Genomic DNA, 27,254 nt, shown 5'->3' on the forward strand with positions numbered 1-27,254 from the left:
GGGGTACCCCTATTCATCAAAAACATGATCTTCATAGCAGGGCTTTGTCTGATTCCTTGAACATGCATATGTTCTAGCCTTTTTGTAAAAAGAAGCTTGATTTATGGAACTGTCCTAAATGACAACCTACTGTGCAAACCCCCATACTAGTAACCACTATACTCCTCTAACTCTGAGGGCCACATCGGGAATTACCTGCCACTGGTTGGAGAAGGCAGCAATCAGCAATTGGACTTTACTCAGCATCTGTAGTCCAGGTTACACAATAATAAATTTTGAAAAGTTTGTACTTGAGGAAGGTTATCTTTTCTTAACTCACAAAAATGTGCTTATTGGTTCATCTCTCCCCTTCCAATTTACCCAAAAGCACATACCCTCCCCAATGTCCATAACCCTACCCCCCTTGAGAGACTATGGACTCTGAAAAACAATCTGAGGGGTTTGAAGTGGCGGGGGGGTGGGAGGTTGGGGTACCAGGTAGTGGGTATTATAGAGGGCACAGCTTGCATGGAGCACTGGGTGTGGTGAAAAAATAATGAATACTGTTTTTCTGAAAATAAATAAATTGGAAAAAAAAATGTACTTATTGGGCCTGCAGGAATCTACTGCTATGGTCCTGTTAGTGATAATAAGAGCCTGCACAGTGGGGTTATAAATAAGGAGGTGGCTTTGAGAGATGTTCAAAGGTAGATTTTACAGGACTTAGTGGCTAATTAAGTGTGGGGAGGAGTTAAGTGGGAAGGGCTCCAGCTTGCAAGGTTTCTGGCTTGAGAACCTGGATACAGAGAAGATCCCTTCACAGAAATAAGGGAGAAGTTTCGACCTAGAGACTTTGACATGTCCAAAGGATGTATAGGCAGAGCTGTTTAGGAGGCAGCTAACCTAAGAGTCATTTCAGTGACAGCTGAAACCATGAAACTCGATGACCTACAGGAGTGGAGGTGGAGAGGAAGGCTTCAACAATGGAATCTGAGATGTAAAAGCAAGAGAACAGAAACCTAGGAAGTTGCAACAGACAGAAAGGAGTCAGAATTTCAATTAAGGTCAAGTAAAATGAGGACTACAATGGGGTCAGTAGATTTGGAAACTAGTAGATCAATAGTAGCTTTTTCCAGAGGTGGTGGTGGTGGTGGTGGTGGTGTTTTTGGAGCGAAGCAATGAAGGCAGAATCTTGACTACAGTGGGATGAGAGAATCTGGAATGAAGGAAGGGCAGAAATGTGGTGGCAGAAATACAGAAACAGTGAAAGAGATCCCACTGTGTTTTGTTGCATTTCCAAATGGTAAGAAAAGAGTGAATAAAAAGGGGTGGAATGTAAATGGAACTGAAAGAGAAGGGATCAAGACTCATATCCAAGCTACTGCCCTACCAATAGCAAAGTCAATGACTGAGTAGATTGAGTACTGAACTTGGCATCTGGAAAACCGGAGCCTAAACACTACCTCCATTCTAGGTACACTTTGTCAAGTCACTTTACCTCTTTAGTCCTTGGGATTCCTTTCTGGGAGATGGAAGCACTGAACTCTATGTCATCACGTGTTGTAAGGACTGGGTGAGGGTATCTATGTGAGAGTGCCTGGCGCAGGCGTGGTGCAGTGGTGCAGTATGTGTTTGCTAAATGCTAACTTGAGTCACGATCCCTTCAAAGGTCTGATTGGGGGCCATCCATGTAATCACTGTTGTTTTCTTTACTATTTTTATTCATATAATTTTTATCTCCTTAGGAATTTGGTGACAGGCTCTGTTAGTCTGTTTCTCCCTTGTTTGAAGGACAGGCCAAAGATCCAGTTTGGAAATGAGAGAGGAGGACTAGCGGGCAACATTGGCTTCATCCATTGATATCTCCCAGAGGTACAGAAACAGGACTCATGAAGATGTTGACAAGACTCCAAGTTCTTACGTTAGCTTTGTTTTCAAAGGGATTTTTACTCTCTTTAGGAGACCATAACTTTCTGAGGAGAGAGATTAAAATAGAAGGTGACCTTGTTTTAGGGGGTCTGTTTCCTATTAATGAAAAAGGCACTGGAACTGAAGAATGTGGGCGAATCAATGAAGACCGAGGAATTCAACGCCTGGAAGCCATGTTGTTTGCTATTGATGAAATCAACAAAGACAATTACTTGCTGCCAGGAGTAAAGTTGGGTGTACACATTTTGGATACATGCTCAAGGGATACCTATGCATTAGAGCAATCGCTGGAATTCGTCAGGGCATCTTTGACTAAAGTGGATGAAGCTGAGTATATGTGTCCTGATGGATCCTACGCCATTCAAGAAAACATCCCTCTGCTCATTGCAGGGGTCATTGGTGGCTCATACAGCAGTGTTTCCATACAGGTAAGATAGGCCAGTGCTATTGCTAAAATGCTATGTCTCTTTGGTTTTATGTCCCAGGGAAACATAAAGAACATAATGAAATCTAATGATTTCATTAATGGATAATATTAACAATGTAACTGATGACTTCTTTGGGTATTTTATAAGACAGGTTTGCAGAAGGAACATTTCTCTAGCAATGAAAATTGTTTAGAAGTGTATCAGGTAGCTACTATAGCATAGCAAACTACTCCAAAATTGAATGACTTAAAACAACAATTATTTATTATTATAGTTTGTAATTCTGAAGATCAACTGGAATGAGTTGACTGAGGTGGGGTTCAGCTATGGGTGGCTATACTCTAGGTTGTCCCTTACCCTCCACCTCGAATCAGTGGGCTAGCCCAAACGAGTTCTTCTCAGGGACATGGCAGAGGTGCAAAGGAATGCAAACTTCACTGCACATTCCCCTTCCAGGCCCCTGCTTGTGTCCTATCTGCTAGCAGCCCATCATTAGCCAAAGCAACAGACAGGGCTCAGAAGTCAAGAAGCAGAGAAATGTGTCCTGCCCACAGCACAAGTGCTGCATAGTTATATCACCAAAGGACATGTGAATAAGGTGGTGTAAATCTGAAAATGTACACAGAAAAGCCACAAATGACTACCGTAAAGAAAAAAAGGGAACAATTCAGCATGCAACTTAAATTAGAAAGAAAGCTGATAACCGGCTCTCTTACTTTTGTTGGGAAAAGAAGGAACATATTATTCAAACTCTAGCAATGCTCACTTTTAGGGTCACAAAACTTTAGAGATAGAAAACAATTAAGAAATTGTCTAACTCAAACTTGACACTTTCCCAAGCCCCAGAAAGACTGGTTTCATGAAAACACCCATTGGTAGGTAGCTCAAAAACTAGAATTCGGATCTTGCGTACTTTTGTGCTCTTTCAACTGTCCCATGTGATTCCTGTATGTTAGTTGCAGTTCAATATTTTGTGTCACAGTAATAAAAATCCAAGATTCTAAGTCATGTATTTTGTGTCCTACCAAATTACTATAATCAAAGTCACAAGAAGTCAGATTACATTAAAGGAAGTCAGATTACATTCATGTCTTTATATGTCACAAACCACTGAAATTGGCTCTATTTGCATTGGAATAACCTTATTTCTATCTCACAGATTCCTTGCATTTAAAATTCTGTGCTGTTCTAAATGAGGTACTTCAAATCTCTTTCCTTCTTCAGAACACACCCTCATATTATGAGTAATTAGGATAATTGGTTTTTCATAAACATCCTTTGACTTCATTAGGTGGATAGAAAATATTACACATCTCAAAGCATATTATGTTAATTTTGCCACTATTTCTATACTTGGATCAGAAGAGATGGGATTTGCTATTTGAGAAGAGAGAATTAAAAATATGTATCTATCATTTTTCAATAATAATTTCACCAAATGAGTGTTAATCGTTTTATAAATTTTATGTTATTCTCATATAATATTAGCACTGGTAAGGGATTACATATACGCTCTTCTGACCTTAGTTTCTCCCAGTGCAGTAAATAACATTCTACAGCAGATGTGTAAATAACTATTTATCCAAAGTAATTAACAAACTGTGCCAGGCACATAGATTTTTAAAAATCTAATATTATTCATTTACTACCTATGTACTCCTCAAAAAAAGGGCAGATTGTTTTAGGGAAAAAAAATCTGGGCTATTAAAATCCTGTACAAGTTCACAATGGAAGAAGCCACTTCTTAATCATCAAAGGACCTGTCTTACTATTTCATTCATCTGGTCAATATCACCATAAAGTCACAAATGCTGATATAGGTTCTGTCTCCATAGTGTAAATAAGGAAACCAAAAGTATCACACTATAATGAAAAGGATATCAATTTTGGCACCAGAAAGACTTGGGTTTTATTTCCAACTCCATCATTTACTAGCTCACCTATAAAATAAGCAAAATAGCATTTATCTTGACAAGTTGTTGAGAGGATAAATTGAGAATATCTGTGGGAAATGCCTCACCAAAACACTAAAAGATTCAATAAATGGTGACTATTATGTCCCCACAATGATAGGAAGTCAGTGGAAGAGCCATACCTAAAACCAACTCCCCGGCTCTCCCCATGGCCAAATCACTGTTGGAACCCCATGTCAACATCAAGTCAATCAGTATATATCCCCTTCTGTGTGTCCTACACTTCAACAAAGGTAGAAAGACCACTAAAGTAAGAGAGAACACAGCCTTGGCCTCAAGGAACTTAAGATCTGACTCCAGGTACAATACCTCTATGAAATAACAGTAACTATAATTTAGAATGTGTTCATGTGGCTCACAAGGTCAGAAACGACATTTAGAAAGGCTTTGAGGAAGACTGCTAGAATGACAGTTCCACTGAAGAAAAGCTATGCAGGCTGCATTATGAAAGAGATGCTAGAGGCCAATTAGAATATTGGTGGCAAATGTTTGTGTGCCAGAGAAAAAGGCCCTGACACAAGTAATGGAGTGAGCTGGGGAGGAAGTACAGAGAAAGCTTCATTCCCTCCTCAAAGGACACCTCCTGGTGTTCTGAATACTCAGGATCTGACTAGACCACACATCGGTCCCATCCAAAGTAAGCTAGGAGGAAGAGCCATATGTATACACACTAGATTCCAGACAACCTGCCGAGGGATCCTTCCCCATAGGGCCTTGCTTTCAGCTAGGCAGGGTGAATGAAGAGAGGTCCTAGAGGGCTCTTAGCTATAGACCTAAGAATTAAAGTGTATTACATATTTGAAACAAACCTTTTAATAAGAATTGTAAAACAAATAGTCGAAGGCAATCCAAAGTGATACATTTCTAATGGTGAACTGAAAGCACTCTAGTACATTAAGGAAGAAAACATTTTAGGAGAGTGGCTTTTTCAAGGTACCCCCACACTTACCTACTGATCCTGGGCTGGAATCTCATCAGTGACCCTGGTGTCTGATAACTGTGGTGACAGTGTGTAGTTGTCCACAAAGATTCATTCACATCAGTCAACACTGCAATCTATTTTTAACTACTTCTGACTCCCTAAATATTTATTGGAAAGTATATTTGCTTGAACTGAGCAGAGGGAGAAAAGGGGGTGAAGCTGTAGTAGAAATGTACTATCACGAATCAACCACAGCTAAAAACTTCTATTGTCTAATTGTAGTACCCAGTCCCAAACTAATGCACAGTTTTCTGTCACAAAATTGCCTGGTGAGAGAAAGAACTTTAGAGAATGATAATAATCTCCTCATGTGAGCCTAGATTATTTTATTGGTGGGACTGCTTCAGGAGATGCTTTCTCTCCAGCTTCCTCTTCTTTCATTATCTCCTCACTAATGGAAAAGAACTCTCCAGAAGTCAGGAGAGGAGATGCCTCCTGCTGAGCTAGCTCATACAACAGGCATTGTTTGCAGGGAGTAAAAACTGCCTGAAAGGGGAAATTCTTAATGATTTGCTGAGTTAAGCTGTATCACCATGGATGAAGACCTTAATAATTGTTTTCCCAACATTCTTATTAAGGAGTGCAAACTACTCTGTGGTTGTCCTTTTTATGAAACAACAGTATTGATTTCTTAACTGGATAATCAATGAAAGCTAGCATCAAAAATCCTTCTTTATTAGCAAACATACATGGGGTCTATTCGCCCCCTCTGGTGAATCAGTTTCTTTTCAAAGCATTTTTAAAATGATGCTGCTCTTCTCTGTAAGCCTGCAGTCCACCCACTTCGAGGGAAAACTGTATTTATTCAAGACGAGGATCAGACAGGCTGCCTTTAGCAGGCCATTGTCTATATGGTACTCATTTTGAAGCAGTTTATGTTTGCGCCTTTTTAAATAGACTGTAGTTAGAGCTTCTCAATTCTCCATTCAAAAACATCCCTTGAGGGGTGTCTGGGTGGCTCAGTGGGTTAAGCCGCTGCCTTCGGCTCAGGTCATGATCTCAGGGTCCTGGGATCGAGTTCCGCATCGGGCTCTCTGCTCGGCGGGGAGCCTGCTTCTCTCTCTCTCTCTGCCTGCCTCTCCATCTACTTGTGATTTCTCTCTGTCAAATAAATAAATAAAATCTTTAAAAAAAAAAAAATCCCTTGAATCCTTCCAAAAAATGTTCCTCACTCCTTTTCAGAGGCTGTATCATTTTTTGTCTTTCTTGCCAACCTAGAGCACATTTTAACTGAAATGACAGGTATAAATTGACCCAGTAGTGTCTCTGAGGGTTAAAGTGACCTCACAACAAATGGGGACATGAGTTAGATGGTATCTACAAGGTGAGCTCAGGGAAAGGATGGAAAAAAGTGTTGAGAGCGTTTCACTTCCTCTTTCTCATGCCTGGGATAGTCAGGCGCTTTAACAGAATTTTTAGCAATACCCACATCCTAGGACCTCTCTTACCATGGGAGAGGGTCATTATAACATTCTTGTTTATCATGACATGGATTTGGACATGCCATGTGTTGCTCACATCATGTCTCTGACAAGAATAATTCCTTAGACTAAATCCCTCGCAGTAAGTTTCACAGATTTTATCCAGATGGGGTGAGGGGGACAGCACATCAAGACACACTCTATTTTTCCTCCACCCACGTCCACAGTGTGAACGTGGCCCACCACAGGTCAGTTTGTCTGAAGCACTCCTCTCCCTCAAGGCTTCCCTCCTTTACATTTAAATGCTTTGGGAAGAGTCACACATGAATTGCTGGTTTTATAACAGCATTAGAAAAACAGTCGAAGGACTTGGAGATACAAGAGCCTTCATGCAGTTAGCTGTGTCCAAGTATCAGACAGACAGTGGGATGGAAAAATTTATACTTATTCCACGGATAAATAAGGTGAATCAAGAGCAGAGTTTCTCAGCATTGGCACTATTGGGCCAGAGCTGGCCGTGCTTTGGGGGAAGGTTACAGCATCACTGGCCTCCACCCACTAGACTGGATCCCAGCAGCACCCCAAGTTGTGAAGTTGTGACATCCAAAAATGTGTCCATGCCTTGCCAAATCACAAAGTTATGGCCCTTCCCCACTGGCAATCACTGACCTAGAACAAGGAGCATTTAGGGCCAACATAAGGGAGATGTCCTAGAAATGAAAGAGCAGGGGTTATGAGGAAGTGAGTCTTCTGTCATTGGAGTTACTCATGCAAAACACCCATTTTTGAGGAGAATGAAACAACATATTGGTATGTGAACTATATGGCATTTAAGGGCATTTCTTTATTTTTATAATTACATGCTGTACAAGCAAAATGCTCTACTATTGGCATATAAGGGAATACAAAGGGAAGTAGATCTAAAACATTCAGCAAAATAAATAACAGGCTCTTTTCTGTCAGGATCACTTTGAAGAAGCCCAGCCAGTTATTATTTCACTTGATTATGGTAGTACTTTTATGAACTCAGTGAATCGAGCATCTCAATTACCTACATATTCAACTAGGACTCTCATAAAATCGTTTTTATCAGAAAATAAGCATCTATTAAGCATTTACATTTCAGGAGTATCAAGAACACTGTTGTGTAGAGTCTGGCTAATGTGGAGAAGAGAGAATATAAAATAAAATTTAAAAATAAACATCCTACAGGCCCCTGAGGCCTGGGATAAGCAAATTAGGAAATATCAAATCCATACATAAAACAGGGACCAGAAAAGGACCTGAGTATCACTTGACATCGTAAGCCCTAGGAGACTAGAGAGAATAACAGAATGAGCAGGAAGGAATGGACGTGAGCAGGAAAAAGACATTCAGATCAGTGTAAACAGAAAGCCTGTTTCGGAAGCCTCCTTGGAAAGTCACTCATAGTCTCTGAGATACCATCTGCACATTCTTTCATGAAATAGAGAACACAGCATTTCTTCCACCTGGAATGTAATGTTCTTTAGCTCTCTGCAGGCCTTGCCAAACACTACCTACCTTCAGTTCTCAGTTCCAACCCTACCCTTCTTGAGAAACCTTTCCCAAGTTCCCACTACATAAACACCCCCCTGTTACTATCTTATTAAGTATAATTGTTTATTTGCATATCTTTTCTTCCACCAAACTATAAGCCACCTGAGTTTAGGAAACATATCCTTTAGCCTTTGTACCAAGGGCACTTAGGACCAGGCTGAAAATAAACTTTTTTTTTTAATGAACTGAGAGAATTAACAGGATGTTAATGTCCATCTACATGTCCAAAAGATTGAAAATCCCTAAACAAATCTTGGATTGGTGGGTCACAGCTATGACCCACCTATTCTAGATCAGTCTAGATGTTCATAAGTTCAAAATAAGCATTTTCTGACAGCTGAAAACCTGGGTTTGATGCAAAAGAAAGATGATGCAGCAAAGTGAGCATGTGGGACAAAAGTCTTCTTCTACTCTCCCTTCCTCCACTGCCCACATATGTGCCACAAAAGATGCCTTGATTTGAGAGCAGCTCTAGAGGTTCTACTTCACTTGTCCTTAGAAGCTGGGCACCCAGGGCCACTCCAGATATAGTAAGGACTGCGTCACTAGTCCAATCTAGTTCTATACAGTCTCTCCGCGCAGAGAGTCATCGGAGCGCCACATACTATGTGCTCCGCTAATGCAAAAGAGAAGAAAACATAACCTTATCCTCAAGAAAAGCAGAGTGACAACTTTAGAGATCCACTGAGGAATCCATCTTTAGTGTGTCTTTCACCACAAAAGGAAAGATGAGAGTTTCATTAGTAAGCTTAATATTGCAGCTATAGTGATCATAGCACAGATATGCTACAACTACACATTTTTATCATGCCTTTCTTGAAAAATTTCAGCTCACTGATTTAAAACTCTACATGTGGACTGATGAGGATTTATTTAAGCCTTCATTGCCTCTTTCCTCATGTCTAAGATGGAGATATTAATAGCACTCTCTTACCGGTTTATCGTAGGAATTAAATGAATGAGAAAATACATGAAACCCACAAAAAATAGTGCTTCACACATAATGAGCATTTAACATTTTAGATTTTAGTACATATTATTATTGATAGTATAATAATCTGTTAGGTTTTTTGTTTTTAACTTTTAACAGCTCCAGTCTAAGAGAAATAATTCTTAGGGGAACTGAGGGTCATAAAGGTCAGGTACCAAGTTAAAGTTTTACCACTCTGCAAGTACTGGAATCAACATTAGGATCCCCATAGCCTGCTGCCTCCCACACTCCTATCCTGATCATTCACATACACAGCCTAAGCTTCAGAAAACTCCAACTCAGAAGTCATCTCAGATAGCATCTTTTTATTTATTTCCTTTCTAGACTTTTCATTCTAAAGCAATCTCACAGAACTGATTGTTTTGAAACCTCCCCTCATTGCTCCTGCTTCCTCTCCTCCAAGAAAAGGACAACACTGTTCAAGGACTTTTTCATACGGAAGGAGGCAACAGCAGTTTTAAAATGTTTTTGTTAACACTGTGACATCATAGAAATTTGTCACCAGAGGTAATTATCTAAGATGTACTGTTTTTTCCCTTGGCTTTAGGGTTAATTTAGTCCCTAATTAATTCCCCTTCTGTCATGTGTTTATTTGGAAACTACTCTTGTGAGAAACAAGTGCCATCAGGACCAACATCCACTGGGCAACAGAATGGCCCATGGCTGAGAACCAGCTTGTATTGTGGCCACATGTCTATGACGGAGGTCATAGGATGACAAGCAAGGAATGCAGACATTTCTGATGTACAGCAGGTGTTTTATGCTATTAGATGAAGAACTAAGCTAATTGAAATAGTACTCCTTTAATTAAACCTGAGATATGATTTTGCTTTAACAATACAAAATTCTCTTTTCAAATACCATTAAACATGTGCCTTTTAAATGGATCAATATACATAAAGCTCAGTATTTCAATATGGAAGGAGCCAACACTTAGCAGTTTATAATAATGAAATTTTATTGATTTAATGTAGTAGAAGTGCTTTTACTGGTCTATGAAAAATGCAGGTGAAAATGTACGGAGCATTTTTCTAATTAATGGACTTTGGAAATCTAAGAATAGTGTTCCAAAATCACTTGCAGTTTAACTCTAAGCAAACGTTGATACTCCAGGCAGTATTTATCAGTAGGACTTTGGACACTAAAATTGTGGTGTTGCTATTTTCGACATCACCACCTGGTATATAATGGAAATCCCTCTGTTACCAGTGACAAAGTCTTGATTCTTGCCAGCTCTGACTTTACCTTCCAACAGAGGGAACCAGCAACACAGGGGAGAATACAATAGAAGCAACACTTTCAAAAATTATATTCCAAATATAGACCAGATTTCCTTGCCAAGTGGTCAGAATGGCAAAGCATCTTGCAACATTTGCCATCACTTAATAGGGTTGAATGTGTAGGGCATGCATCCCAGGGACGAGTTGGTTTCTCCCAGGCACCATGCCTCCAGCTTGGGTAGCTGCCATCAGGTTCACAGTGAGGCCTCACAGAACACAAACTGGGCAATTAAGCTTTCTCAGTGTGGAAAACAGATGTGACTGAACACATAATCTACAATGTGTTCTGAATTTTTCTATAGAAAAGTAACTTTCCATAGAAGTGAAAACTGTATGTTTGTATTAAGCACAGACTACCTATGCTCACACAGTAGTTGTAAGGAATATCACTGAGAACCAGATTTAAAGAAATGCAACAATAAACAAAGGTTGATGGCATCCAGCAAATTTCAACTTCTAGGACGACTATTTAACTGACTCTCAATTTTCATTTCCACGTTCAAGAAAATCTTAATGTTCACTTTTCTGAGATGCTTCCAGGGATTTTAAAGTTCTTCAGCCTTTCTATACCATTCAACAACCAATATTATTTATGACCTGCTTCCTTCCCAAAAAAACTCAAGTGACCCGTAATGACATGAACAGGATAACAAAGGGGACATAAGTATTTGAGTAATTACTACCAATCAAATAAAACAATTTTAAGTGGACTCAAAGTTTTCTTTACACCTCCAATCTTGATATTCCTAGTATGAATTTATTCATCATTACTGGGATTACATGAACTCACAGCCAAGGCTGGAATGCATGTTTTGTCCTTTTCATCATCCTTCCCTGACTCTTTCTTTTCAAGTTGGATATCATCCACTAGGGCCTTTTTAAAACACAACTTCGATCAAGCCATTCCCTTAATTAAGAATTTTAATAGCTTTTTATCTTTTAAAGAATAAAGTCCAAAATCTTTAGCATAGCATATAAAGCACATAGCAGTCTAACCACAGTCCCTCTATTCTTCTTTACCCGCTACTAAATATTGCAGAGCACTGGTTGCCCCAAGAATACTGAATTAAACTATTAAAACAAATACTTCTCGGTGTCCAAATTCTTCCTTCTGCCTTAAAACTTGCTTTCCTCTTTCTCTAGCAAAGTTTCACTGACCCTTCAAGATCAAGGCTAAATGTCTCCTCTCTACAGGAGTCAGCCATGACTTACATGAATATCATCATGAGTTGCTCCTTCACCTGTCTTTTGTTTAAGTTTGTATACATGTACCTCAAAATCTTAAACCTTGGTAATGTTTCCTTGTCTCGTACCAGAATTTCTTGGAAGACAGTAGGAGTATGTTACTCATCATAGAAAGCTAAATTTTAGAATACTGCCTGGTACTATTGGCACTGATCAAAGTTTGCTGGATGAATGACTTTAGGGTAAGAAATTATCAGCATCTCCATCACTTTTTGAGCCCTTACTAAGTGCCAGCGAGTGAGTTAAGTACTTCATATGTGTTATCACTACATCCTCATGTAACTTTTCAAGTGAAGGACTGCTATTATTTCCTTTCTACAGGTGGGAAAACTGAAGCTCAGTAGTTAAAATAATTTGCCTAAGTTTATGCAGCTAGTGAGGAAAGGAACTGGAGTTCCAAATGCTGGCTTGTTTGATTCCAACCCTGTGCACTGAACCACTACACTATTTGCTTTCATCCCTGACAGCTCTGTTGAAGGAACAGAGAAACTATGGATAACACAGTTCTATTTGCTACACATAATATGGCATAGAATCTTCCACCCTAAATTATTGCCCCAGGGCCTCAGAAGTAAATATTGACCTTTTTTTAAAATCAGGCAATAGCCCTCAGCTACCCCTCAAGCATATCAACAACTTTTGGCCTTTGGTTAAAACCACAAGAGTAGAAATGTCTTTCTTATTGGTAAGGCCATATTTGTCATATTGTGATACAAGTAGCTTCCGGGTTACAGAAAATATACTTCAGTGCAACTTGTGCTTCTATTAGATCCTTATCAGGCATTGTCAAAAATCAATACCCAAGGTATTAAAGGACATGCTTCTAACAGGTCTGTTGCTGTCAGGTCTTCCTGAGAACCACATTTTTGCAAGGGTAGCTGGCAAACATCAATATACTGTGGACCAGATCTGACATAGACCTTTTGATCCCACTGTCAATGCCTGGAACCCAAATGAATTTGATTCCATGACTGCTCTTGAAAATAAACTCATGGAGGGAAAAGGGAGCAAAAATCAGATGCAGATGATTCTGTGAGCAAATGCCTTCTGGTTCTTTTTTTGAGTACTTCCCAAGTCAGAGTGGAAACAAAGTTATTGCTGAGATAGTGCCTTGTTAGTAAGGGCGGAAGATAGACACCTGCCCAATGCAGAGTGCCACTGTCATGATGAGAAACCTGATGTGTCTTATAATGCTAGTCTCCCGAAAAAAAAAAAATGTGATTTAAGGGATCCTATGTGGTCTGCATATCATTTCAGTTATGAGATGTCAAAATGGATAAACTTTCTATTCACAAATGAAGAAAATTAAAGTGTATTACTGTCTAGGTTGCAAACCACAGGTGCTGAGTGCAGTGATTTCAGGAGGTTAGATATCGGGTTAGAAATCAGGTTAGCTTCAAGCCATTTCTGTAAGTTTTTTGCCATGAATAAGGAATCCTTTGTCTGGACTGTCTATACAAAATCATGGGGATTGAGTCATGCTGTTGAATGGGAAAGGCAATATGAACCTTTGCCTAGTGTGGCCACAGCATGTAAGAGGTAGTGACTTTCGCAGATTATACTGAGTAAACTGGCATTTGCTACACTCTATTATGTGATTTCCTAAATCCAGATTAATCTCTGGCCTTCAGACATGGGCTGCAGTCAACTGTTTCCATGCAAAATATTCCCAGATGTGCTGCAGGTAGTGTGGTCCAAAAAAAAAAAAAATGACTAATCCTTTCCATAATAACAATATGATTGGCATCCTTTATGGGCAGATAACTCATGTGATGTGAACAGCTTGAATTCCTCAGGCAGTTTCTCAACTCTACACCACCTCCAGTTGCAGTTTAAAATACAAGCCAATCCGGGATTTTGTACTTAACAGTGCAACTTTATCCTTTGGAATAGAGGGGTCACTGAGGTCTCTTACCATCACAACTTTTAGAACCTGCTTTATATAATAACATGTGTTATGAGGCAGCAGATGGTTCAAAGTGCAGCACTCACTGTTTCTCTTCCAGGCTTATATATAATCATGTAATTAAAAGAATGAAAAAAAGCTTTCAGCATTGCACATGTGATAAAACAATTAAAGTTATAGACTTATTCTTAGAAAACAGACCGAAAGAGATAGGTGAATAGCCAAGGATACAAAGGCAAACCCATGGAGTCTATTATTGAATCTCCTAACTCTCAGGACAGCCATAAGGCGTTATTTTTCCAATGAATATACTTCAGTGCCATAGACCGCACTTCTCTGGGAAAGTAAGCATTTGATACCTCTCACCATCTAGAACTCTTAGGTAAGTACAGATCCACATAAAAATCAGTCATTGTCATTCCCTTTAATATATCAGGACAGCCTCAGAAGCCAATGACAATGAAAGTGCTGAAAAGCATCCTTGTGAATGGACAATCATTTGAGTAGATAATCTGTTTCTACCAGATTCTAAATCTGTACACCCCTTTTCGTCTTCTGTTGAAAAAAAAAAAAAATCTGGCATTGTGCCATCACAGAAGGCAGAAAGCTTGTGTTTCAAATGGGTACATCATGGATATCTTAAGTGGGAAAGGTGACCACAGGACTGATGGGCAGGCTCACATGGGCCTGAAGTTTCCTATTCATATTCCCTTTTCACAATCTCAAAAAACAGACTACCTGAGCTCTTTCCCATAATTCATACTTTTTCATTCTCATGACCGGAACATCGTTGAAATGAAGCATGACACCTGGAATCCTAAAAAGAAGAGTCCCTCTGACTAGCTAAAAAAATGTTAGAAGTAAAACTTCCAAATAAATTTGTCTTTAACTCAAAATTCCCAACATAAGGACGGTTTCAATGCCTACAGTAGTATCCATCCACAATCAGCTGATTATTGGAAAAGTAAAGTTTTAAACATCCCAAGAAAGAAGAAGTAGCAACTATAAGGACAGCTCTGGGGTTTGCCTGCTTATGTATCTTGTACAGGAAGCACTTGTCTCCAGAAAAACCTTACCTTACCAGCAGACCTTACTATCAGTTCATTTGTTTAAGCCTGCCTTAGATACACATTTATAGGATTCCTACTTTAGGTGTATGATGTTCAAGAACTAAGGTTTCATGGATAAGGCTATTAGTTTGCTTCCCTTATAGTGAAAAGACCGTTTTCTAGCCCAAAAGGAATTGGTTCAGTGGCTCAATCCAGTTGATATCATATTGACTTCCTTTTGTATACTCCTAGTTAGTGACACAGAAATAATTTGAAGAAATCAGTTTTTATAGTATGAAATCCTTTGCTTCAGATTCCTAAATGTCTAAGCCAATTCCATGTCTAATGTGTCATCTCATTTTAGTGGAATGAACATAATTAGTGAAAGATCCACATTGCAGAGCAAATTATTTATCAATAGTGTTCGAGAGTATCTTTACATTGCCTGCTGGTAGCCAGCTATTTTTTTTCCCACAGAAATCTATGCTTGTAATAGAAAAGATTACATGGGAGAGAAGCAAACTACTAACTCATTCATCAGTTCATTCATTTAACAAACATTATGGAGCACCTCTATATTGTGCAAGACACCGAGGAAACAGAAATTAACTATACACATCTCCTGTCCTTAAGAGTTCTCATTCCAGTAGAGGAATTAGCAATTAGAAATCACTATTATACTTTGATTTGTGCCATGAGGAAAATACATAATGGAGGACAAGAGTCTCAGATAACAGGCACCAACTCAGCTTGAGGTGAGGCATAAAGAAAGGTTTCCCAGAGAAGGGGCCCTTGAATGGATTCGCCGAGCAGACAAGTGGTAAAGGTCGTTTTAAGCAGAATGAACATTATGTGAAAAAGAATGTAGATTTGAGAACATCATTTGCAGTAAACTTTATGCACAGACCCAGAACATAACACATTGAGGAAACTACATGGAACCGAGCTCCTCCGGAAGGGACAAGAATGGGAAAACAGTGTCAGATGTTCAACAACATGTAACAATGGTTTTTTTGGACAACTACTGCAGGTGATGCCTATCCTAAATAACTCCAGCTTGCAACTACAAAAATGAGAATAATACAAGAAATCTTAATTGTAGACCATATCATCTGCAATGTGCATAATAGTATGTGGCCAGGACTAGCATCCCAGGATCCTAAATGTTTCTCCTTTAGCCAACAGGATCAATAATATATTTATCACCTAACAGGTTACAATGAAAACCTGGCAATGGCTAGTCCTACATAAATTCAAACCAGCCAGAAAATGAATACTCCAAGGTGTGCAAACACTGAATATCAAACTCTAATACACACCACATAGGGGAAAGGGTTCCATTAAATCTGTGTGCAGCCTCTCCAGCCCCTGGAAATAACAGGCTTTGCCATAAGGTCATTGTATTTCTCACATAAATCATGAAGCCGAACATGATCATGATATTTATAGCTTGAAGCTTTCAACCTCACAGTTAAAATTTCCCAGTGGATTCTCAGACAACTGCTGTTATCTCTGAAGATGGTCAATCAGAAAGCAAACGCTCACATAGCCACAGGAAAATATAGGCTGAAAAGTGAAAAAAAAAATATATATATATACTTTTGATAACAAGGACTGATTACTCATGGCCCTCAAATCAAGGAGTTTATGCCGCCAGAAATTTTAAAAAAGACAAACATGTTATAACTTGAAATATATATCTGCCATAGTGTAGTGAGAAGATTCACATATGAGAGATGTGCAGGGCTTGGATTGAGAACGGACTGAGTCTGGGAAGGTGACCACAGTGACAAAACCTATCACCTTTGGGCTCTTTAGCAAGATCCAGAGAAACTCTGCTTCTCGGTTTCTCAATCTGTACCACAGGCTAATGGTAGTATCTACTGCATAAATTGTTATGAGAGTTAAGCTAGATAACATATCTACAACAACTAGAATGCTAGCTGGCACCAAAATATTAGGACTATTAAAAATATGAAAGATCTTTAAAAGGCTTCCAAATAGGGCAGTCCACAAACAGTAATTCTGAAAATAGGGACTATGGGATAGTTCATCCCTGTACACTCTTGAGGAATTGTGAACTGGTATCTAAAAAGGGGGTAAACCCCTCAAAAATCCATCTTTGACTTTAGCTCCCCTTGGATTTCTGGTGCTGAACTGCAACTTTGCATTTGTAACCTCATTTTCCCCCAAGTTTTCTTCTTCTTTGTTCACTTTTGTCACTTTAACTTGACTCCAGAAATTTACATCTCTTTCTATGTCATATCATCTTATTGCCAGAGAGAGTCTAGTCCTTTGGGAGAAATCAAGAAATTGGGCTCTCATCTTAGCTCTTCTGTTTATTGGCTGTATAAATTCTGGAAAGTCACTTCACCCTGTGAGCTTCAGCTTCCTCACCTATAAAACAAAAGGCTTAGATCATCTTCATGGTTCCTTCCAGTTCTAAAATGTAAAGATCTTATAGCTTACTTACATTTTTTTCCCCAAAGTCTGATAAAAATTTAACCTGACTTGACCACCTCACACAGACTTTATTTCAAACTACTGTCTTAGGATATATTCAACTTTCTCATCCAGTTCCTATCACATTCTCTTTTCCACAAGAGTCCAAGTAATGTTACTGATGCCTTATGGAAGTCACAGTCCTCCAGGGCTACACTTCTTCCCTAAATTGTTCAACTAATGCTGAGATGTTCTCTAGTGAAATCCATTCTTTATGAATTGGTGCTGTGTCTTTCTAAGCTCTTGCATGACCTCTAATTAAAAAACAAAACAAACAACAACAACAAAAAAAAAACCTCTAGAGAGTTACCAAAATATATCCTACTTACTGATTTATTCACCCTTTATTTTTTCTGAATTTTCCCTTCCTCCTTCCTTTTTAACCTTCTGACAGTCCTCCCATTATTGATTTCTCAAAGATTACTGATGGTGATTCCACAGATTCATCTACTATTTCTTCCTGAACTCAGAACTGGAAGCAAACTCAAATAACATGATTATGGGTTTCTGTTTGGTCTTCTCTCCCACACTGATGTGAGATAACATCTTCATATAATTGTATTACCATCTCCAGGTTAGGACACATTCTCACTGGAGAGATAGAGGATGACAGAGGGACAGAACAAGGTCTTTTCTTTCACATTCTGGAACCACCTTCCCCAGCCAATGATTCTCCCTTCTAACCAAGTCTTTTGCTGAAGCATAATTTAAACACAAAACAGAAAAAACAATCACTTAGTTCCATTTTCACATTTTGTGTTTTAGTCCCACTACTTCTCCTGGGTTAATTCCTATCTTTTATGCTATCCATGGGGATGCCCGAGGACCCGGCACACCTCTAGCACCCATCCCTTGTCACTAGTACTGTTACCAATCAAATGCCCCCATACAGGCTAACCCAGTCGTTCTTTGAAGGTCTTCTCTTTTCTGTTTTTTTTTTTTGCAATGATTGTATATGGTTGGAGTTATTTTTAAGTCTTTCTATTTCTCTTAACCTATGTTCCTTTTTAGAGTCTCTGGCCATGAGAAGTGTACCTCTACTTTTAAACCATTTTTTTGCTAAAGCACATGTAACTTGATTCTGGTTTTCCTTCCTCCACTCCTGCTAATAATATAACTGAATAACTTTCTCTCAAAATTTCACATTACATCCCCATCCTACAATGGTTCTTCTTTTACTTTTAAAATGATGTCCAGTGTAGGAGTTCCCCTTATTCCTTCATGCTTTCTCAGAGAAACCATATGGCCAGTAAAGTAAGTCAGGAATGCCTCAGATGCCCAGTTTTGAGACAAATGAAATAGGAAACATCCAGTTGACAACTGTCTGGATTTTCCCCAATCCTAGTTTCAAGTTTTTGTCAGTAAGAAAGCACCTACTAACAACAGACAATCCAAGCCTCAACATCACTTGTGTTCTTCTCTCCTATTCTCCCCACCTGGATGTCTTTCTGTGATTCACCCTTCGGATTCATAGTCACATGATATGAATAATTATAATAACTAATTATCACAGTTTTATTCTAGCCCATCACCCTCCCCAACGTGCTACACCTCACTGTGGCCCTTCCCAGTGCAGGGAATCTTTTCCACATCCATTATTCTATGCATGGTTCCTTCTATTGTACAGTCTACCTTGTCTGAAAATTGCTTTCAGACTTCCTGGAGAGGTAGACATGAAGCCACAGGATCTTATCAGTCAACAGACAAGAACTCTTTTCTTAAGCAACTTCTCATTACTTGTACCCCTCTGGGAGAAGAAAGTTTTGGCAGCTTAGGATCTTTCACTTGGCTCCTAGCTGCCAGAAAATCGTATCTCTGGGCATTTTTCAAGTCCTTTTATTTCTTCCTCCCTGAGGGGTTAAGGTCATGAAGAATGTAACTTGAAGATGAGAATAAACTATAGCATTAAGAGAAGACAGTTTCTCCAGTGCCACCCAGAAACACCATTACCAAGCCAAGCCTTTGTATGAGCGGGGCTCTCTCTTCTTGTACATAAATCCAAAGGAAGCCAGATCATCAGTCTAGAAGTAACGACAGTACTTGCTTATTCCCACATCTATTAGGCTGAGTAAACAAGCGATACTCCTATGTTCAGATGAAACAGTGTAGGCCATTGTGTTCAGGGTCTGTGCTACTGATGAAAGAAGAAATAAATGGCATAAAGCCTTCAGCTACCCAGCTACCCAGCCACTTACCTCTGTGCCCCCAAATTCATCTATATCATAGGATATTAAAAAAAAGAAGTTTTTACCAAATTCAAGAAAGATTTAGGTCTTAAATTTGTTTTGTTTTACATGGCAAGTGCCATATTTTCTACCTGTTCTATATGTAGTTAAGGAAGACGTACCAGGATTTGAAAAGATACAGAAAACATTTTTGATAGCTCTGGGCTATCAAGTGTTGGTTTTAATAGCAGGACAGATCTTCAAGAACATGCTGTGTGACTGTGTATGAACCTGGCTGCTGGTTTCCTTTGCCAGATGAAATGATGATTAATTGGGACTCAGATGTCAGTTGTTTTATGTTACTCGTGCTCTTTGCTAACAGCTGCCTTTTTCAAGCTGTGCTTGCTACATGTCAAATGTAAACCTGAAACCACAATTTCCAGAAGGAAAATTTCAAAGTACTCACAGAGTATATCAGAATACTCAGTGTTGTTTCTGATTAAAGTACAATTAGAATATTATATAACTTAGCTGAAGTCAGTAAAGAGATAGAAGGGTTTGGAGCACGCAAAGTATCCAGGAAAAAATAAAACAAACTTATTATTAGGTATACATGCAATGTTTGTAAATATTTTAATATAATATTTATGCAAATATTCAATGCACAAAATGCTCTTTGATGTGCTAGTATCACTTTCCTTTTTTATTATGCAAAAATAAAAACAGTTAAATATTACTGGTAGGTGAATTATAACAAATTTAAATTCTTTATTTAAAGCTTTAAAATTTTGAAGTAGGTGGTTCTTTCTTGATAAGGTCTTTAGTATTTCCTATTTGCTTTTTAATTAAAAATGCCATAAGAATTGCATTTTTATGCTTTCTTTTCACACAGCCCAAACAGAAACAACAATTCAAAAGGAAAAAGAAAGCAAAGAAAATGCTGGCCAATCTTTTTAGAAGTTGAGAAAAGCATATGCCCAAAATTTGGAGTGGACCAAAATGAATTTTTTTTCTTACCCTAGATAATAAATGTCTAATTTGGACTGTCCATGTGGCATAAGGTTCCCAAATTAAACTCTTTCAGAGATTGCCATTTTTAGCAAAAGAGGGGGAAGTGAGAATCAGACAACACCCAGGCTCTCTATACAACCACAGCCAAGTTTTCTAAAAACCAGTTTGGCCAATCCCCTGTAGTTCATCGCCTGACTGGGCTATATAGCAAGACTCCAGAAACTTCAAAGAACCACACAGAAGACACCTGAACAGGGCTCATCGTCACCTGGGGACTAGCATAAAGTCTGGGAGAAAGGGAGGACTGCCCTTCTCATTTCTCTCCTAATGCCCTTTCCCAAAGCATAAACTACCTGCTTGAAACCTGCTCCCTGATAACCAAAACACAGTATCCAGGGAAGTATCTGGTGATGTGTTAAGAAAACTTCAGTGATCTAGAGGTGAAAAGGAAGCTGGGTCAACAGTCTGGTATTACTCATTTTTCATGTCCATTTACCTCCTGGTTTCTAAAACAAGTTCTTCTCCCTTCCTCCCCTCCCCCACGCCCCACCCACTCAGGTGGCAAACTTGCTGAGGCTCTTCCAGATCCCTCAGATAAGCTACGCGTCTACCAGCGCCAAACTCAGTGACAAGTCGCGCTATGATTACTTTGCCAGGACCGTGCCCCCCGACTTCTACCAGGCCAAAGCCATGGCCGAGATCTTGCGTTTCTTCAACTGGACCTATGTGTCCACAGTAGCCTCGGAGGGTGACTACGGGGAGACAGGGATCGAGGCCTTCGAGCAGGAAGCCCGCCAGCGCAACATCTGCATTGCCACAGCAGAGAAGGTGGGTCGCTCCAACATCCGCAAGTCCTACGACAGCGTGATCCGCGAGCTGCTGCAGAAGCCCAATGCACGCGTCGTCGTGCTCTTCATGCGCAGCGATGACTCGCGTGAACTCATCGCTGCCGCCAGCCGCGCCAATGCCTCGTTCACCTGGGTGGCCAGCGACGGCTGGGGAGCACAGGAGAGCATCGTCAAGGGCAGCGAGCACGTGGCCTATGGCGCCATCACTCTGGAGCTGGCCTCGCACCCCGTCCGCCAGTTCGACCGCTACTTCCAGAGCCTCAACCCTTACAACAACCACCGGAACCCCTGGTTCCGGGACTTCTGGGAGCAGAAGTTCCAGTGCAGCCTCCAGAACAAGCGGAACCACCGGCGCATGTGCGATAAGCACCTGGCCATCGATAACAGCAACTACGAGCAAGAATCCAAGATCATGTTTGTGGTGAACGCTGTGTACGCCATGGCTCATGCCCTACACAAAATGCAGCGCACCCTCTGTCCCAACACCACCAAGCTTTGCGATGCTATGAAGATTCTGGACGGGAAGAAGTTGTACAAGGACTATTTGCTGAAAATCAACTTCACAGGTAAGTGAGGAGCCTTTACTCATCTTCTGTGGGGTAAACAGGTGGAATCAAACAGGAATCAAATACTCTGTCCCTGACCCAGAAATCTTTGTTTCCGGGCCACAAAAAGGGTTCAGACTGTTAAATATTTCAAGATGCAATATGATGGCCATGATGTTCTTACTTATTTTTGAGTGAATATCTTCGCTGATACACTACATGAAACTGAAAGGCTCCCTAGGCTAGGGTGATCTGTGGTAGCTGCCTGTATGTGGGCCACGGTACATTTGCTCTCTTTCTTGTTAGCTATGGGGTGTGACATGTGTGATATGGGCATTTAATCTTCTTTAGCAGAATTGGCAACTCTCTAAGGAACATGAACTTCCAAGCCTTCCTTGTGGGTGATTTGAGCAAAAGAATCTCATAACTTTCACAGTGGGTGAGAGAAAAAAGTGGCTGTTTTCACAGAGCTTAATTAGGGGCAAAAAAGGGAAAAATACTCAGACCATGGTGATTTCCAGGCATTTTAGTTAATTATATACAGAAACATTTCCATGTCAACATTAAGAATTGTAGATTTTCTCAAATGATGTGATGAAATGAAACTTTTTCTGGGAGCCTGAGTATAAACAAATTAAAGGCTGATGGAAGTCACTCCAATAGAGTAGTGAATAGGCAAAGGTGTATTTGAAGTGGCTTTTGTTTCCTCTTCATTTGATTCTAAATATGGTAAAGTATTTCTAAAGATAGCATTGCATTTCAGTGCATTAGTAGCATAAAAAGCACAAAATTTTTAGGTTTGCATTCTCTAAGAAGGCACATGTGATACATTAAAGTGCTGGTTCTGAGGACTTTAGCTTTACCCCCAAATCATTAATGGTAAGTAATATTATAGAGCACAAAAAAACTTGATGCCAGAAAATATTACAATGATAAAATGCTTTCATTTGCCTAAATTGCTAATAATCATCTCCCATGCCATTAGGGCAGCATTCAAATCTACATAGTCTGTTTCTATTGGTTTCTCCCCCAAGACATGAAAATTTGCATGCTCAAATCATGCTGTTATTGGAATAAGTGGCAGTTCTCACATCTCCTCTATAGGATCACTTGGCAGTCATATGACCTAAAAAAGTCACTGGTAGGACTTATGCCCATTGGTTCCTACTCCAAAATTCTAATTCCTAAACCAGCCTTGAAAATAAGAACAAATTTATCTGCCTGCGTTTTGCACATCTTTTCCTCATTCTACCTAGAGGGAGCCAAAAGTAGTAGAAATCAGTTATGTCAATATTTTCTCCTATTCATCTACTAGAGATGTCTCTTACCATTGGAATGACTGTTTATAAGTGGCAAAGATTAAACTCTTTCTATGCCCTGTATTCCCACAAGTGCATTCCATATAGAAATAACAAATATATATTTTATATATAATATCATATCACCATTTATCTCAAAATCCCAGATCAGTTTCCACTGACATATCCAAAAAATAAGAATGGACCACAGAATCAGTAAAAAATAGTATCTTTGCTCTAAATATAAATGAATTTCACAGGTATCTGTAAATACCATCTACAATGCACTTAAGTCTTACAGATAAATAAGATAAGCAGTCTCCCTACCCACTTCTCACTACCCTCGATTTTATTATTGATCTTTATTCACTACGTATATTCATTAACCTTATTATTCTAGTCCATCCCTCACTCCTCAGTATGCAAATATACAAATCTATCTGCTCATCAGCAGCTACTATAGAGGGAGCTCTTAGATTTCAGTGAGCCCTTGCAAGGTATTTTATATAACCAAATATTTTCCTTCATTTCCCAGACTGAGTCTTAAATGGCAAAGAAAAGTGAAGAAATAAGGCCATTATTTGGATAAATGAAACAAAAGTATCTTCTTTTTATCTGTCTTGTTCAATTACTGGCTTTGATTCTACAATTTGGTTCAGCTTTGTAAACTTGACCACAAAGTGCTATTTTTGCCTTTTCAATTTGTTTAACATTACCAATAATTCTCCACCTCTGAAGACAGAAGAAGGGTGAAAACCAGGTGGAAACTACAGAGAAGACAGGGAACTTAGACCAGCCCCCACTGCCACAATGCTTAGTAATGTGGGAATTGGACCAGAAAGTACCTTACTATGAGAGGACATTGAGATGCTAAAGGAGCTAAATATGTATATTTTAAAAATAAGGTTAACCTAGTTATCTCTTGAAAAGTAGGTTTTGTTTTACATTTTTTTCTGAAATAGTATCTCTGTTTTTCTAATTTGAATATTGACCCAATGGACTAAGTACAATAGTAAACAGCAAATAATCTTTGCTCAAATGGGTTGAAAAAGTCCTCTTCCAGACATCTGCTTGTACTTAGCGCATTTACTCCAAGATTGTTCTGACAAGGGATAGTTGCACCCAACCTCCTAAGGGCTCTACTCATTACAGGATGGAAAAGCTAAGCCTCCTGAGACTTTTAACTACATAAATTAAAATACTCTGGTTCCTCTGTACGTTCCTACTAGCTAGTTCCAGCACTGGCCAACATGAGTATCCTTGGAGTTAACCCAGTTTGATATTCCTTTTACAAAAAGAGATTTTTGCAGAACTATAGTTTGTAAAACATTCTTCAGAAGAGTGAGCTCTCCCGTCATAGGATCTAACCACTATCTACCTCTTGCTATACACCCTACATTCACCCTTCCTTCCATAAAGACTACTTGCAGTTCCCCAAGCACATCATACCTTTACTTTTGTCCTTGTATCTTCTGTACATGAGATGTACATGTAATGTGTATGTGTGTTTCCTTCACCTAGAACCTCTCCCCCATCCCCATCTACCCTATCTAGTACCTTCACTCACTCGGTCTCCATTGCTACCACCCTGGTCCTAGCCACCAAGCCATCTCTAGGCTACAGTTCTACAACAGCCTCCTAACTGATTCACTCTGGCCCCTCTCCATCCCAGCCTCCACAATCCATTCTCTCCACAGCAGCCAGGATGCCCTTTTAAAACTTAAATCAGAGCAAGTCACCCCTCTACTCACAAACCCTTAGAGAGTTCCCCATTTCACCCAAAACTAAAAGTCAAAAAGTCTTTGCAATGCTCTACAGATGTCTTCCCAGATCCACTTCTTCCCTATCCTTCTTGCTCTCCTATAATGACCTTTCATTCCCCCGTCTCCCTTCACTCCAGCCATCCTTGTTTCCAAAGTCAGGGCTCTTTCCACTGGCAGCTCTAGCCATCTGTAATGCCCAATCCCCAGATATCTCTATAGCTAGTCAGGTCCTTTACTTCCTTCAGGCCTTTACTTTAATGTTAGTTTTTCTGAGACCCACCAGGCAATCCTTCTGGAAGTTATAATTCACCGCCGCTACCCCACCACAGGCATCCCTATTTCTCTCTAAGCTGCTCTACTTCTTTTATACAGAGTGATTTTTTTCCCTTTTCTCTTATACCACCTCATTTATTTTCATGTTTATTCTCCACTGTTTGATCTTCATACTTGAATATAAACGCCATGAAAACAGAAACTGTTATCAGTTTTTTCACTGACAGAGCTCAAGCATAATGGGTGCTCAGTAAGTATTTGTTGGTTACGAATATCACTTGACACCCAAACTCATATTTCCTTCTCGGTCTCCACTACTACATTGTGAGCTTTTTCAAGGCAGAGAACGTATGTTTCATCTCTGATCTCAAATACCCAACATAGCATCCGGTATAGAGTGGGCATTATATAAATGTTTACTGAAGGAATAAGGAATGAGAAAAACAATCAATAGATTTATAATATTATTTTTATAAAAATTTAATGTATATACTGTGTTCACTAACAAGTGAATTTCAACAAAGAAAAGTATATGACTTCTAGAATGGCTTGCATTTACTTAAACACTGTCCTTTACTTAAACACTATCCTATCATTGTATTTGAGATCAATTTAAAACCTAACAGCAATAGCTCTGGCTCTATTATCCATCCCTGTTTTACAGATGAAGCCCCAAAACTCACAGTGATTTGCCCAAGGTCATCATCTGGTTAGTGGCAGGAACAAAGACTGAAATCCAGTCACCGGGTCTTGCTTTCACCAAGGACCCTGGGATGTTGAGGTCTTTGAGGCCAAATACCCAACATCATTTCTGACATATATTAGAACTTAATGGTATGTTGACTGAAGGAAGGCAAGACAGTCAACCAGTTAAGTTTGAAATATGTTTCTTTCTGGGCTCTTTCTTATGATTCCTTTAATGCTCCCGGGCCACTTCTCCAATTAGTTGGAGCTGAGGTGGTTCATAAAACACCCACACTTTGTAAGCTGAGCCTTAGAATCTAAACCTTAGGATATTAAAAAATTTTTTTCAAAGCTCTTTTTTGTTGTTAGTAAAGTGATTTCCATCTGAAAGGGCCATATCATCCAGAATTCTGAAAGAAATATTTAAATGCGAATTGTTTGTTGACATTTGACTCTTCATAATGACTTTGAATGAATTCCATGTGCTAGTCATGTAAAAGGAAAGCCTAAACTACCAAGTGAGTTAGAAAGAGATGAAGTAGAGAGGGATATTAAACATCCACAGACATGCAATATCACTCTCTGCTGTGTGTTCACAGTACAGTGCAATCTCTTTTTATTCAGAGACCAATTCCAGAAAGTGGAGGAGAATAAAATCACAGAGTGACAAAAGGCCTTCCCCAAAGATGAACTCGCCCCTACCTCTCAATTGACAGAGGTGGAAATTCAGAATGTCAGTATTATTATCTTCACTTACTGAACCACATAAAAGTGAACTCAACTGTCAGAATGATGTGGAAACCGGAGTATACCCAATTCAAAAGAAAAAAGAAGAGCTCCCACTTACTGAACATACTGCCAGGGGTGCTCCAAGATACATCCACTGTTGAGGAGGCATTCTCTTGGAAATAACACTCATAGCATTCCTCTGTGTGATTCGCTGGGGTGGGTGGGCTAGAATATTTAAGAAGGGAAAAACTGAGAACTTGGCACAATAGGAAATATATCCAAGATCACATAATGAAATAGGTCACGTGAAGGTCCTCACGTAGTCATTCATTCCACAGATGTGATTAGACTTCATGCTGGGACCTGGGGACACAGCAGTGAACAGGAGCAATGCAGTCCCTGCTTCCTAGAGCCACTCAAGTGTAGAAGCAGGATGATCAGGGCCTGCAGTATTAGGGTCTTGCCCTAGTCTTTGTGTTCTGTTTTAAGTTTTCATTTTGAATTAGAAAATTATTATGTATCTTAAGTTAAGCCCAGAAGAAATTTCCAGCTCACTGGACATATCTCCCAGGGTTTTACTTGCAAGCAAAGGGGACAACTCTTATGCTGGACTTGTGGTCCTAATAGGACTGATAATAGGACACACAACAATGACAGTTTTTGTTGTTCTTGCTC

The 27,254-nt window shown here is 39.4% G+C and overlaps 1 protein-coding gene across 1 annotated transcript in view; it reads left to right on the plus strand.

Annotated features, from left to right (window-relative positions):
* Positions 1-27,254, plus strand: part of GRM3 (glutamate metabotropic receptor 3) — a 222,517-nt gene that overhangs the window by 122,338 nt on the left and 72,925 nt on the right. The window contains exons 2-3 of the mRNA XM_044245930.1: positions 1,725-2,336; positions 20,998-21,853. Of these exons, the coding sequence (XP_044101865.1) occupies positions 1,869-2,336; positions 20,998-21,853 (1,324 nt within the window). The 5' untranslated portion in view covers positions 1,725-1,868. The remainder of the gene's footprint in view (positions 1-1,724; positions 2,337-20,997; positions 21,854-27,254) is intronic.

The sequence above is a fragment of the Neovison vison genome, chromosome 4 (assembly GCF_020171115.1).
Source record: "Neovison vison isolate M4711 chromosome 4, ASM_NN_V1, whole genome shotgun sequence".
Classification (NCBI taxonomy): domain Eukaryota; kingdom Metazoa; phylum Chordata; class Mammalia; order Carnivora; family Mustelidae; genus Neogale; species Neogale vison.